Source organism: Leuresthes tenuis, unplaced genomic scaffold (genome assembly GCF_036924035.1).
Source record: "Leuresthes tenuis unplaced genomic scaffold, fLeuTen1.0.hap1 SCAF_17, whole genome shotgun sequence".
Classification (NCBI taxonomy): Eukaryota; Metazoa; Chordata; class Actinopteri; order Atheriniformes; family Atherinopsidae; genus Leuresthes; species Leuresthes tenuis.
The window spans coordinates 7866899-7880746 of NW_027325371.1; the positions used below are offsets into that span (position 1 = coordinate 7866899).

A 13848-nucleotide genomic window follows, 5' to 3' on the forward strand; every position below is an offset into this window, starting at 1 on the left:
ATGAATTCAAACAAAATCAATGCCATTTCAAGGCACAAAAGGGCATATTCTTATGGGAAATGGTATAGGTGTGGGATTTAAATGAGCAAAAATAGTTTGCCATACATATGGATAATGCATTTTTTGTGTAAGTTAGTTTTATTTACAGCCCTTCTGTTAGATGATTGAATTGTATATTGTATATCAATACATTAGTTTTTCTGGTGAAAGCACCTCTAGCTTTAACCACAGTGGCAACATAACTGTGAGATTTTAGATGTTTATCAGAGGTTTAATTGGTATCGGACATATCCAGTGTTCCATGCCATAGGACACACACTATCACCATCACAGTGATCATATGCAGTCAGCTGTTTCAGTTTTGATCTAGTATTGTTTGTAGATTTTAGACTGAAGGAAACTCTTTGTCAGACTTAAATTTTTTATTACATCAGACATCTCCCCAAAACTCTCTGACAGCACATTTAAAGACAAAGTTAAAAGAAAATCACATAATTTGCTGTACGTGAGAAAAAATAACACATTTCAAGTAACTGTGGCTTCACCCCAACATTGTCCTAATATACTTAGTTTCAAACAGGCAAGGGTGTCATCATGGTAGTTTTTGACCGAGCCAGCCACTCCATGTACTGCTCCCCTGCCCTCTTGTTGGTCCTCTTCCCCATAGTCAAGATCCCTGCTGCTTGGTTTCGGGAGCCATGAAGGAGCTGATGGAGTCGGCTCTGCAGGCGATGCTCATCCTCATCCCGTTTACCCAGAGTGAGTATCCCAGCAGATGCATCCCCCGTATGGGTTCCCCCCATGCTCTTATTACCAGTGCGACACAGTAACACATAGAGTCGACAGGAGCGAGATGGTTGTTTGCAGCACTCAGACACACTTTGAGCATCACAATCCAGTTGAGACAGCAGCAACATCAAGACGAGCACCAGGGCTTTCTGTTCCATGAAAGAGACCAGCTTTAGAAAATTATATTTAGACCTAAAAAATTCTACCAATGCAATTGAACATAACGGAATATAAAATACAAGAAATGTGCACTAAAAATACTCCTAAAATGGAAAAAAGACTTGAGATGTACAATTAAGATAACAATGAATGAGGTAAAAAATCTAATTCATGACTACATGCCTGATTACAAATCATCGTGGGTTAATCTGTTAAAATGTCTCAATTATGTTCCACATATATCTCCTAAACAAATAAAGCTACTTGTCAAAACAACACTTTTTAGCACAGATTCAGATACTGTTAACTCATCCGGGAATAGTATAAGGCTTCATCATGTAACCATCCAAATTTGGATATCAGTATTATGGTGTCATTTTATCTTACATGAAGATTCAATAGTAAATATTTGTCAGATACATCAAATGCCATTTGTTGAAGGATGGAGCTTGGCAAATTCTAAAAAACTAACTGTGAAAAAAATGTAAAACAATGGCAATTTTAGAGTTAAACCTAAGCTTTCTTACCCTGTTAGCTGTGTCCATGCCAGCAGCTTTCTGGAAGTTGGTAAGGTACCACGACATATTCTGGCTTGTGGGAAGAGGAGTCGTCTGAGCTTCTTATTTCCCCAGGAGAACAACAAATGTCTTTTATATTGTTCTGTGTTGTCCCCATCGTCAACCTACTGGACGTCATTCGGGGCAGCCACAAACGTGACACAAAACCTCTAATTCTCTTGTTTCTTCTTATTATTATTCATTTGACGTTTGCTATCTACCATTAATTAGACTCCTGCTGCAGATCATCTCCAGGGCATCTCTGTGGACCTTTGACAAACTACAGGTATGTCTTTGTGGCTGCATACCAAAGCTTTATTAAGACATACCATTACTATGAGTGGTGAGGGACTCAAGTCAATTAGTTGATCTGTATAGTGAACTAAAAAATATCATACAAATAGAATATAAAGCTTGTTTAAAGGCCATGCTAATGAGGCCCCGTGAGCTTCATTATTTCATACCAAAGGTGCTGAACTGACGCATCAAGAAGAGTTTGTGCATTTTCATGCAACTACGAAGAGTATCTTCTAGTATTCTGAGCATATAGCTGAAAACAGCCTTGAAAATCATTGACGGGTTATTGTAGTTGAAAAGAAAAGTCAGTTGGTAACTTTACAAATTAGAGATAATTAGCAATTTTATATTTCAACTGATCATAACAACAACTTTAAAGCGGTTATTTGTTTCCAGATTGCTGCCTGTATCATCAAAGCCCTTTACTTAATGTTTGATGCCATCTTATGGACAACAAGAGACACTGCTTAAATAGATTAACTCATTAATGAAATAATAAAAGGCCTAAATCAATAAGAAAACAATTTTAGCAATCAATAAGGATTTCAGAATGGATTTACATTGCGTGCGAGGGGAGCTTTCAATGTATCCTACAGAATTTGCTATGTTTGAGTGAAAACGGCACAGTTACATAATTTAGTATTTATTTAGTAAGTAATAGAGCAACACATTTATGCAACTTAAATCAACAGACATCCCTCTGAAACATGTATATTTGCAAATATTCACATTTATGACTTAAGTAGAAATGAACAAAAGGAGACAAGATAAACAATGAAGTCAATTTTAATGGGCCACTTATAGGAGCTCTTACACAATCCGCACTCACTTTGAAGTGAAAAACACATCAGGTTTTTGTTTGACCCTGGTGTTGTGGTGCTAACCTGTAATCCCTCTTTCCAGTCCCACGTGCACTGGTTGTCTTGATCTGATCCACAAAACAACCGGTGTCAAATCATTGCAGATGTGGAAGTAATGTTAAAAAATAATATGAATCTCAATAAAACTAAAAACAGTTAGAATATCAATCAATAATATCTGAGAATTATTACAGCAATATATATTCCCTTCATACATTTTACATAAAGTTTACATCTAGTCACTTAATTTTGTATTTTCACGGACAGCAGTACCATGTTGCTTTTGACCTTTCACCTCTAACAGGTCAGGTCGAATGTTTTAGTTCTGACTGGCTGCGGAGCTCCACCACTTAAGGATGTGGGACAGCTCCACCCTGGGGACCATATCACCAACGCACGTAACATCATACACACAGCCCCCTGGGGAGGAGACAAGGAGATCCTGTGGGGAGTTTCCAGGAATGATGAAGAACTTAAACTCTAATGAATGACACTAGAGATCTCCACGGCCTGATGGAGGTTGACAGCAGCAAATAATACATCAATATGACTGAACACTTCAGTAGCTGCAGATTTTTTTAATATTTTCTCTAGACCTCTCTGGTTTGTGCTGAAATGGTCATTTGTGACTCCTACAGTGCGCTAGTAGAGCTGCTCTAATTTGTGCACTTGACATCCTCTTCATTGAAAGGAGGGAGGGTTTGCACTAAGCTTTATGTCTAAAATGGCGGAGGAGGAGTGCCAATATGTAAGTAATAAAAGCTCAAAGACATGCCAAGGTGTCTCTGAAATGAAAAGGCAAATTTGTGGCATGAAACGCCAATGTGAGGTAAAGCCTGCACCCACAGAGCTAGAGTACATTGTGGAGGGGTATGTAGCTAGCATTGTTCAGAGAGAGACAGGGATTTCTAAGTCCTTGACCATTCCTATACAGAAATGCAGAACTTTGTTACCAGCTCTTACCCTTTTACTTTTTGCAAGAAAGAAGACAAGGAGATGTAAACCTTCCAGTTGAACTGTAACATTATCCTCTAAATCCAGAGAAAAAGCAACATTCTCCTGGCAGCTTTCCATCCTGCTTAGAAATTCATGACAGAATTTTTAGGTTTGTTTTCTCCTTCAGCTCTTGCACCAACTAAAATCTGTCAAACTTGAGTCTCGCTTCTCGCACGACGAGTCTTCCTCACCATCATCATCTCTTTAACTGTCTCTGCAGCATCCTTCATTTCCCTTTCCTTACCATCCTCCTGCTTTCCTTCTACACCTATTTGCATTTCTATCTGACTCTCTCCGTCTCTCTTTGGGTGGGATTCTCTGTGGGCACAGGCCGCGGGTCAGCAGGATCCAACAGGATTGTCATTGATCATCTCTTTTTCTCTCTCTGGGATGGTGTCAAGAGGTCCTACTGCCCTCTGCTGCTGGCTCTGTAACTGAAACTGTATCTGGGGTAGGGGTGGAGGCTGAGGATAGGCCGGTGGCTTTGAAACAGTTTGGACAGGAGGGAGAGTGTGTGGCTGGGGATGTAGCTGGGTATATTGCTGGGGGTGAGGGTTCAGATAAGCCTGAGGTGCGGTCTGGGACTGAAGTTGAATTTGGGGCTGGTACAGTGGTGGAGGTTGTGGGTGGGGCTTGGCTTGAAGCATTTGCTGCATCTGTGGTGGCTGGTGGTAAGGATGGTGTTGAAGCTGTGGAGAAGCTGCTCCATTTTTACTGAGGCCACAGGACTGAGCTGCACAGTGGATCTGACGCAGAGTGTCCAGTGCCTCACTCTTTGCATGCTTCAGCAGGTCTGCTTGGCCCTGAAGTTTGGGGCAGAAAAAGCAACACATTTGTTAATGTTTCTTATTCACATACAATTTCTAAGAAATAAAAAGAGCAAAGGGCTGTCTATATAATTCCTTTAAAGGATGGTTTAACTCACATTCTATCTATCAACATCTTTTATAAAAATATCTTTTGACCACAAAATGACATCTGCCTCTCCAAATATAGATGTAATAAGAGTAAAATAAATCAGATGGCGTGTGTGTATCCGTAATGCATTAACTAATAAGATACAGAAGGGGGCAGTATAAAGCCACTGAACTGCTTTTGGTTGTTTGCCAGCCCTTTGTACTGCTCCTCTCAGCTGGTATACTGTGCTGTCATATGGTGATAATGTTACACTATGTTTCTGCACTTTATTTGAGCACCCCAGAAATGAATGCCTGCCATATGTGGAGGAAGCGGTCAGGGCAGGCATCTTGCATTACAGCACTGTCAAGTAAATCTGGGCCACGGTCATAGCTGCTTGCCTCCTTAAGATGTCTTTCTCTGTCATGTGGAAAAATGGTGGAGTTTTCTCCTAAGGCAGTTATTTCCGTGCAAGAGGTGCATATATTATTAGAACTGTCCAAAGAGAGAGAAAAGGAAGGAGAAAAAGTCATGCTTTGACAAACTCCCTCAACGTTTACAACCTTTAAATCCTTTACTCATTTCCTCAGGCTTCTTTGTTTAGTCACAACCATCTCTCTTTCAGTATGTTCACTCCAACATGTGCTTACAGGAAAGATGAGAGCAGATGCCGTCTAATCTGTAAATCTGCACATTTTACCTCCTTCTCACAGTTTCATTAAGCTTCTGTCTATCAGACCTGCTGTGACAGCTCGCTGTCATCCATGTGAAGTGGCACAAGCTGACCTGTTGTGCATCAGACAGAAGTGTAAACGGTAAAAGGGATAAAGTTTTTAGTGCCGCACATCAGTCTGACATATTGCAGGAAGAGTAAAGATGCTGCTCTGCACACAGCAGTCAATGTTCTACTACCAAGTGATGTTAATATGCTGCAAGTGGCTTTTTACCCATGCCAATCCAGCACAAAAACCAAGAGCATGAATAAGTCATATGTTTGAAAAAAAGATGAAATTACATAAGTTATGACTCACCAGGCATTAAATAAGACAAAGCTTGTCCTGTGCTACAACAGCAAAACCACGATGGCACGTCTAGTTGGATGCATTCACTCCTACGGCTGGCCTAAAGCTATCTGCTGGGGGCTAAGCCAAAGCAAGGGCAACAACTTAATCCCACCACTATGTGCTATTTGAATTCTAGCCCAGTGTTCTTGTTTATCAGCCAATTTTTCTGAAGTAACCTGAATTTACTGTGTGTTATTGTACTGTAGACATTTACTGTGAATTACAAGTGTCAAGGCAAAAATGTTGGCAAGGTGCATCTATTATGCGTTGCCTCTTAAGTGAAACAGGACAATATGTGATAAAAAAGGTCTGATTACACAAAATGGAGTTAAAGTTGCGACAAATGGTAAAAATCTGAAGTATTCATGTAGGAGGTTGATTAATTATGTAATAATAGGCTTTAGACTAAAGTTATTTGCAGGTGAAATTACAAAAATGAGTGACTTTGAGACAACAAGATGCATAATTTTCTAACGTTTCTGTTCTTTTAAAAAGGACTTCAAAATGCTTGACATGTTCTTCAAAATTGCTTTTTCTGTCTCTCTGGTTTTCTTTTGACAGAGGTACAACGTGTGACAGAAATGTGCAAAAACCATCATTCACCATGACAGCTCTGATCTTACTGTCACTGTCAACATACAGTAGGAGTGGGAGTTAGGGAGACAGAGAGAAAACGTGACTCCTCCAGTTCCCTCTTCTCAACCCCCTGTTTCCTTATCCCTGCCTCTACCAGCGAGCGCTTCCTGGCCTGCTGAGAATCTGGAGAGGTTGACAGGTGAAATAACTGGGAATAACTGCCAGGCCTGGCAAACCCTCACTCTCACCAAATGTTCAGTATGAGACAGAGATTACACATGAAGAATGGGAGGAGGAAGAGGAGGAGTTCTATGCATGCCAAGAAGCATTTCTGTTGAGAGGATGGCTCATAGAAGAAATAAGAGGATGAGGAAATGCTGAAAGAGGGACGTGTGTGTTTTGAAAGACAAGACGGGGAAGAGAGGAATTGGGTGGGAGTGATGACGGTAAAGGGAACAGGGGTGAAAGGGGTTGGTTTGGGTGTTCATCTGTTAAGTACTACTTCAGAACATCACAATTTTAGAAAATCAAGAGACCAAACTAGTACTTGCTTTCTTTGTCAGTTTGGCCTGACTAAACATGCAAGACTGTCGTTTCTCAGTATCCTGTTTTTCCTTACATGTTCAGATGATTGTATCTGAGTCACCTTCAGTTACTGCCAAGCGCATGCTCAAAACATATAGCCATGGGTTTTGCCTTCCAGGCAACATACAGGTTGTCCTAGCTTAGCGGTGAAGGTCACTGAGGCTGTTTGCAGCCTAAAGGAACACCTGCAGGCTCTACCAATATCTGAAAAAAAGCCCAGCCAGCTTAACTTAATTTGCAGTTACTATGCCCCTTAAAAACAAAAACTAGAATTTAATGTCAGACAAAGACAGTGTGGCAAAATAAAGATTTTTATAGTAACAACAAAGGATCAAGCACACAGAAAATTTAAAATAAAAGTGTAGTCATTGTACAAATGTTCAAAGCATACCACTTCTCATAAAGGTTAACCTTTAATTGTAATAATACTTGGCTGCAGCTCCGATGCTCTGTTTTTTTTTGGTGAAACAGACACGAAATGTGTGAAAATCAAATAATCTAACATCCTGACACTCAAGGAAAAAGCTAAACCAAGGAAGCTTCTTTGGTAAGTAGTTAAAGGTTTCAAGGCGATGACATGAGATTGCATTATCTTGTCTTCTCCATCCATTTTTAGCAAAGTCCCACGTGTATCACCAGTATTCAAAGAGGCAATAAGATGAGAGCACTGGGCAGCCTTATCTCTTGTGTCATGGGGCGGGAAGAGACAAGAATGCTTTTTGCTGAGCATCATCTTTAAGGCATAGCTAAGGGACCTTGCGCCCACTTACTGTGTGTACTTGTGCATCTGCCAACAAGTGTGAACAATTCTATCAATTCTTGTCAAGATAGCAACATGAGCAAAGACATATAAAAAAGCCTGGAGCAACACCAATTACTTAAGAGTTTTAGGGATTAGAGAAGTGTACAATAATCCCAGGAAGTGTTCTTAAAACATCATGTTACTCAATCTCAGCAACCCTTTCCATATCAATCAGCCTTATTATCTGAATCTAAATAAACTGGGGGTCCACACAGTGATGTGGTTTTAGTTATGCTGGAAACCATGTTATGACTGAGGGTCACTCACTTTAAGCACAGTGATGTTCCAAGCGTAGCTCTCCAATGCTTTTTGAAGTTTGCGGCCCTTTAGACCCTCCTTTGCTCCAATGCGATGCAGATCCTCATGGAAGTCCAGGCCTGGATGCAGACACAGACAAACACATATCACCAAAGCCAAAAACAGAACTGCAGCATCAAAATGTCATGTCAGAATGTCATTGTCAACCTTTAAGTAATATATTTGTAAAATAAAAAAAAAACAACATTCCACCAATTCGTAAGAATGTTTCATATGAATTTATGAATAACTACATTAGTCTTCTCAAGAGTTTTGACTTCTTCAAAGAAAGCAATCTAAATGCAGGAAGTAGATATATCTGCCAAGAACCAACAGGAATCCTCTAGATTTGTTACCTAATACTATATGACCATCCAGACTTGATACAACACCTAGGCACAGTAGAGAAAGACGAAATATAATTCATTAATTCCACAATAACAACAATATAGTTATTACTGATGAAATGGCAAAAAAATCTATAATATGACAATGTTAATTATTTTGTCCAACTTTACTAATCTTTGTTGAACCGCATCTATAGCAACATTACGTACCATAATCTGCAAGGCGCTGCTTTTGGGTGCAGGGTAACCTCTAGTTAACCTATCATTAGGTCAGGCTTCATTTAGCTCATGCAGACCAGTACTAATCCTAAAACGCTTTAAGAACAAACTATCTCTAAACCTGTAAGTCTCAGTCTGCTTGTCAGTCTGTCACTGACAGATCACCCTATGTCACTCTAGCTTTGACTTACAACACAGACATTGATGAATCACAGAATGCTATAACTCACAAAAAGGCCTTCATCTCCAAGTCATTCATTCATTCATTCAGCACTTTGCAATTTGTAGTGTACAGCTACTGCACCTCGACTGCTGTCAGAAGAAGTCCTCTATCAAATTGATTTTCTTAGAGAGCAGATTACCTCAGACCAGAGGTAAGCTTTTTAAAAAACAACTCTTCCTAAAGTATATTTTTTCCAAAGGTAGGGATGACACGTATCTACCAGAGTAATGCAAAATTAAAACATGATACTCGTAGATAATATTTAATGGTCCACTTATAATTTCCACAATGAATGTATGTTGTGCTTTGCCATTTTACTGTTGTCTCTCACAGCACTCACTGTAAAGTGCATCCTCGATGCATGCAAAAATATGTGGACAAGCACACACACACACACGTATAATACAAATAAAATCGCTTCCCTTCTGTAAAAGAGAGACTCAACCATGCAAAAAAGACCCAGGATCCCTTGTCTTCCTTAATTTGTTAAATGCTAATGATGTATAACCACATCTGAATAACCGTTTCAGAGAATGAAAGTTTCATTAACAGGGATTAGGACTGATTTGATCATATAATCTGTTGTAGTTAATAGGCTTCTGCTGGGTAGAGCTGAGCTAAGAAAGTTTGCAATCACAGGACATGGCAGGCAGGGAGCCGAATGAGAGATTAAGTTAGCTGGAGGCAGCTCATAGCAAATCAGCCAGTTCAAGCATTTAATTTGGCTAATATTAAGCTTTACCTTTCCCTTGACAGTAACACAGTTGTTGGTCCTTGCTGTCACTTTAACTCTGTGAAACTTGAGGTAATAAAGAAAATGTAGCCCTATGGCACAATCTGGAGAGAAGGGGTCTTATGTTTTGCTTCTCTCGTGGAAACAAAGACAAAGAGGTGCTCAGATACAAGGACTTATAGGAACAACAAATCTTCTCTGAGTAGCCACACAAGAGCAGATAAAAAACACACACCCTGGAGTAAAGGCTGAGAGCAACCGTAAAGATAAGACATGTTTTTTGCCTTTGCAATTAGTACTGATGCAGCAACCTTGTGCTCAGAATTCAAATGCCCAGACAAAAATCAGCTATGGGCTTCAGTCAGAGAAAGGGGAAGGTAGTAAACAATGAAATCAAACAGAATCTCTAAACGGGATCCGATGAAAAGAAATGATGGCAACAAAAAAAGGACAGGTGGTGAGAGGGATATAAACAACAGTTAGATTATTGCTTTATTAATTTATGACAATTCATACACACTCCAGAGCCCAAGCAGAGTGTCATTATTTCAATTACAAAAAAGGATTATCCAGCTTCTGAAAAAACACAAGACAAATTGAAGGAACTGTCTTAATCATTTGGATTTTCAGGATTATAGAATTGTTTAAAATCAAATCAACACAGCAAGAGTAGTTGATGAGAGAAAGGGTATTTTTGCATGGAAAGAGACATCATCAACAAGCCCAGCTCAAGATCGTGGCCTATCTTCAAGAAACCTCATTGCCATAGTATGAAATACACAGAGATGCTGAGACAAATACCAGCACGTTAAAAGAGGTTCTGACTGTTGAGCTTATTTTTTAGCTCAGTGTGTTCTATTACTTCCCAGGTACTCATGTTTGCTTAAAACCAGGGACCTGTACTACAAAGCAGGATTAGTGGCTTAGCAAGGAAACCTCTGGTTCAACTCTGGGTTTTCAGTGACACGATGATGAGTCACTGCTTATGGGGGAAACCTGACCTGGGCAAGTTAAGTTCAATGTAAGAGATCAACATGTGTAAAAGTACTGCAACCCAACAGACAGTTCCCTTAGAAAATAAAAAAATCTAAAAAGAAGGCATCAGTTTGTGGACACCACAGTGTCTCCCTCAAAATTAAAGTAACTGATGCATTGTTGATTGATGTTAATTCTTTCTTTATTAAAATCATCACTGTATACTGTACTGTACACGTGCCTGTTGATAAGTACATTAATACACCTGCAGCACATTAATTTAACAAAGTACACAATCATAGATTGTCAGATCCACTCATGCTTTGATGATGTAGTGGTAATACTGATAAGCTTTACACATTTACTTTTTTGGTTTTTACCAGCGTTGCTACCTGCCTCTGGAGCAGCTGTGTTGCTTTCAGCCTGATATGAATATTAAAATTCTCACATTAGTTTAGGATTAAGATGTGCTCATTTAGTTAGAAGTATGCAACTTCTGATCCTTGATTGTAATTGATCATCTGATGCCAACTCAACCTGTTTTACATGAACTCAAACCAGTTTCAAATCCTTAACTGACAAATTACTAAGTTGTGTGATCGAAAGATAGCATCTTTCATTTGAGGTTATTAGTGCAGCAGCCACGTTAATATTCTATTTAATCAAAATGTTAAACATTGTGCTCTGAAAGAAAATAAGTGCTGTCTAGTTTGTGATAGAATTAACAACAAAATATTGATCTGTTATCTTGTATGAAGGCACTACTGCACACGACTGCGTCACATCTAAATACAATTTCTAAGAAAAGCTACTTAAATACAACTTAATTTAAAAAGAACCCTTGTAGAAGCCAGTAAATAATAGACTACTTAAGAGAGTTGGGTCCACCAGACTAGGATTTGATATCTGTGCAGACACATAAAGCAGAGCATACAGAGTACACAAAACAACACACACAGTGGTAGCATCTGGAGGTGCCAGAGTGTGTATCCCAGCTGTTTTCCTGATCTCCCATTATCCATGCGTGTGATTGTGAGCCACCGATAGTGCCCAAGGGGAATCATCTAGCACCTCTCCATCCTCATCAACACATAAGCTTCACTGCCAAAATTAAACTGATTAGCTGGAACAATGACTGTGCACAAACTGAAGACAGGAAGAGAAGAGGAGTTGCAATAAGAACCATAAAAACCCCACACTGTCCAACATCGCTGTGTCTATTGTGACTCCCACGTTGCTCAGATTTTAAAAAAAGGAAGGATAGGAGGTAAGAGTTTGACATAGGTTTCCCGTTTTAGATCACAGCCATCACTGTGATTATGGCTTTGCCACAACATCATTTAGCTGATGAGAAGAGCACACTTTGAATGCCTGGGGCAAAAGTGTCAGGCCCAATCACAGGCTTCAAATTAAGCTTAGGGGAAGCAGACGAAGCCACAGATCCGACCCCATCCCATGTTCTCTCTGACACACTGACAGCCAGTCCTCTAATGGCACCTTTTTTCTACTTCTCACACAGCAATTACACCAAAATTATACCTTTGACAAAACCTTCAATTCAATGCAAATCCACCCTCTCTATTTTTGTAATGCTCTCTAGGATCCTCTCTCTGAGTTCAAGCTGTTACAATCGTTGTTGTCAGCCTGTACACATAGTTTATGACTTCTATAGGCTGTATGCAGTTCTTGTAAATCTATCACAAGAAGTACATTCCCAGGGATCAAAAGATGCTGATGAGTTGAAGTTCTCCAGCAGATCTGCATTTTTTAATACTAGAACACAATTGATTTACATTTCCCTCTAAGGCTGAATTTAATGCAATTATATATTCATTTGCAACGAGACAAGAGGCAGATGGAGAAGACAAAGAGCATGCTGAGTGGAGAAGCGGGTGAGAAGGGCCTCTGTTAATATCGATGAGTAATTAGTTTATAAATACATGCTGATTATTATAGCAGAGCCAAAAATGTTGACTTAGGAAGCAGACACAAGCATCAGAATATCTCCACCAAATGCTTTTCCTGTCTTGAAATCTTTTAATTGCATTTCAGGCAATGTGAGAACAGATAAACATTGATATTTGATTGAGTATTGATAAACAGAGAACATTTATTAATCTACACAGAGCGATCGTACAGATGCGCAGCATCAATGGGATGCATAACATAGCTTGTTTATACATAAAGGAAAAGTAACTGGATTTTGGGAAAGAGTTTAAGGTCATTTTCTGTTTACTGTCAGCTTGCTGTAATGCCACATTAAGTCAGAGAAGCCAGTTTCAGTGCTATGGGTAGAGGAGCATGAGTGGGTGATGTTTGGCATGCCATGCCTCTGGACTGTCGCTGTAACCCTTTTGTTCTCTTGTATCATTCTCCTTACTTATGTAAAAATCCTTGCAGCTCCAAATATAACTTCCAGTTGAAGTACAAGGATTATGTTCATACTCCTTTGTTTCAGATGTTTCAGATGAGCATGGTTACAAACACAAAGTATGATTGATTATCTCATGGGAGCACATGGAAGTATTTCACCTGATGGCAGCAGTAAGCTAAGCATCAGCCTCAGGTACCCAGCCACAGACACAGCTGCGTATGTGGTTATGTGGGGTTTCAGCTCTGCTTAACTCTGCAGCAATCACCTTTGAAGATGTTTCCAGCTCTGGGCTGGGAAACCTTGAAGCCAAGGGACAGCACTGTGATTGAAGCCCCAGTGATCAATCTACATCCCTGGGTAATTGCACAGCATGAATATCAGGCTGGCTTGTCATGCTGTGGGGAGTGAAGCATATGCCTATGTCTGACACCAGGGAGTAAAGCCAGGCATAGGAGCCTTGAAATGGCTTTCTCACAACAATATATTGGGTGGGAATGTGCAAGTGAGCAAGACCCAGTCATCAAACATGAAATACACAACAACGGAAGTGCACAAAATATGTTATCCATTGTTTACACCTGCTATAATAGGGTTAAAATTGGCCTAAATGTGGTGGTTTCCTACTTCTTTCACTTACATCTTTGGTTGCCTGTAGCACCAGAATGTCAGGTAAAAACATACAAAATGAAGATGTCAGTGTTCAAACTATAAGGTCTTATTTGAGGAGCTCAAGCATCAGTGGCACAGCCACACAGTAGAGGAGGATGGCAGATGAGGAATAATTAGTACTGAATGTAAAAGAGGCTGGAGAGGACAAGCCACAGGTTTTCTTGATTTGAAGCCATTTCTCTACTAATTCTATCCTCTCTCCTAAAAGGCTAGAACTCTTACATCAAGCACCTATTTTTTTTAAACACTCTACTGATCTTTAATTGTGTCCTTCTCTCTTGCCCCCCCCCCCCCCCCCCCCCCCCCCCCCCCCCCCCCACACACACACACACACACACATACGCACAGTCCACGCTGTCAAACCTTTTCATTTCTCTCATCCTCTCGGAGGATGTTTACGCTCTCTGTCCTCTTTCCCCTGCAGCCCTT

The 13848-nt window shown here is 39.9% G+C and overlaps 2 protein-coding genes across 2 annotated transcripts in view; both read right to left on the reverse strand.

The window, feature by feature from the left end:
* Positions 1 to 439: 439 nt before the first annotated feature.
* On the reverse strand, positions 440 to 1550 carry hcrt (hypocretin (orexin) neuropeptide precursor). The gene is made up of 2 exons (XM_072368876.1): positions 1476 to 1550; positions 440 to 938 (listed from the first exon to the last, which is right to left on the reverse strand). Exons 1-2 carry the CDS (start codon positions 1530 to 1532, stop codon positions 573 to 575), a joined length of 423 nt encoding a protein of 140 aa, XP_072224977.1. The 5' UTR covers positions 1533 to 1550; the 3' UTR covers positions 440 to 572.
* A 1020-nt stretch (positions 1551 to 2570) lies between these two features.
* The window catches only part of stat5a (signal transducer and activator of transcription 5a), a 116874-nt gene continuing 105596 nt past the window's right edge, over positions 2571 to 13848 (reverse strand). The window contains 2 exon segments of the mRNA XM_072369564.1: positions 2571 to 4461; positions 7850 to 7959. Coding sequence (XP_072225665.1) covers positions 3997 to 4461; positions 7850 to 7959 — 575 coding nt within the window. The 3' untranslated portion in view covers positions 2571 to 3996.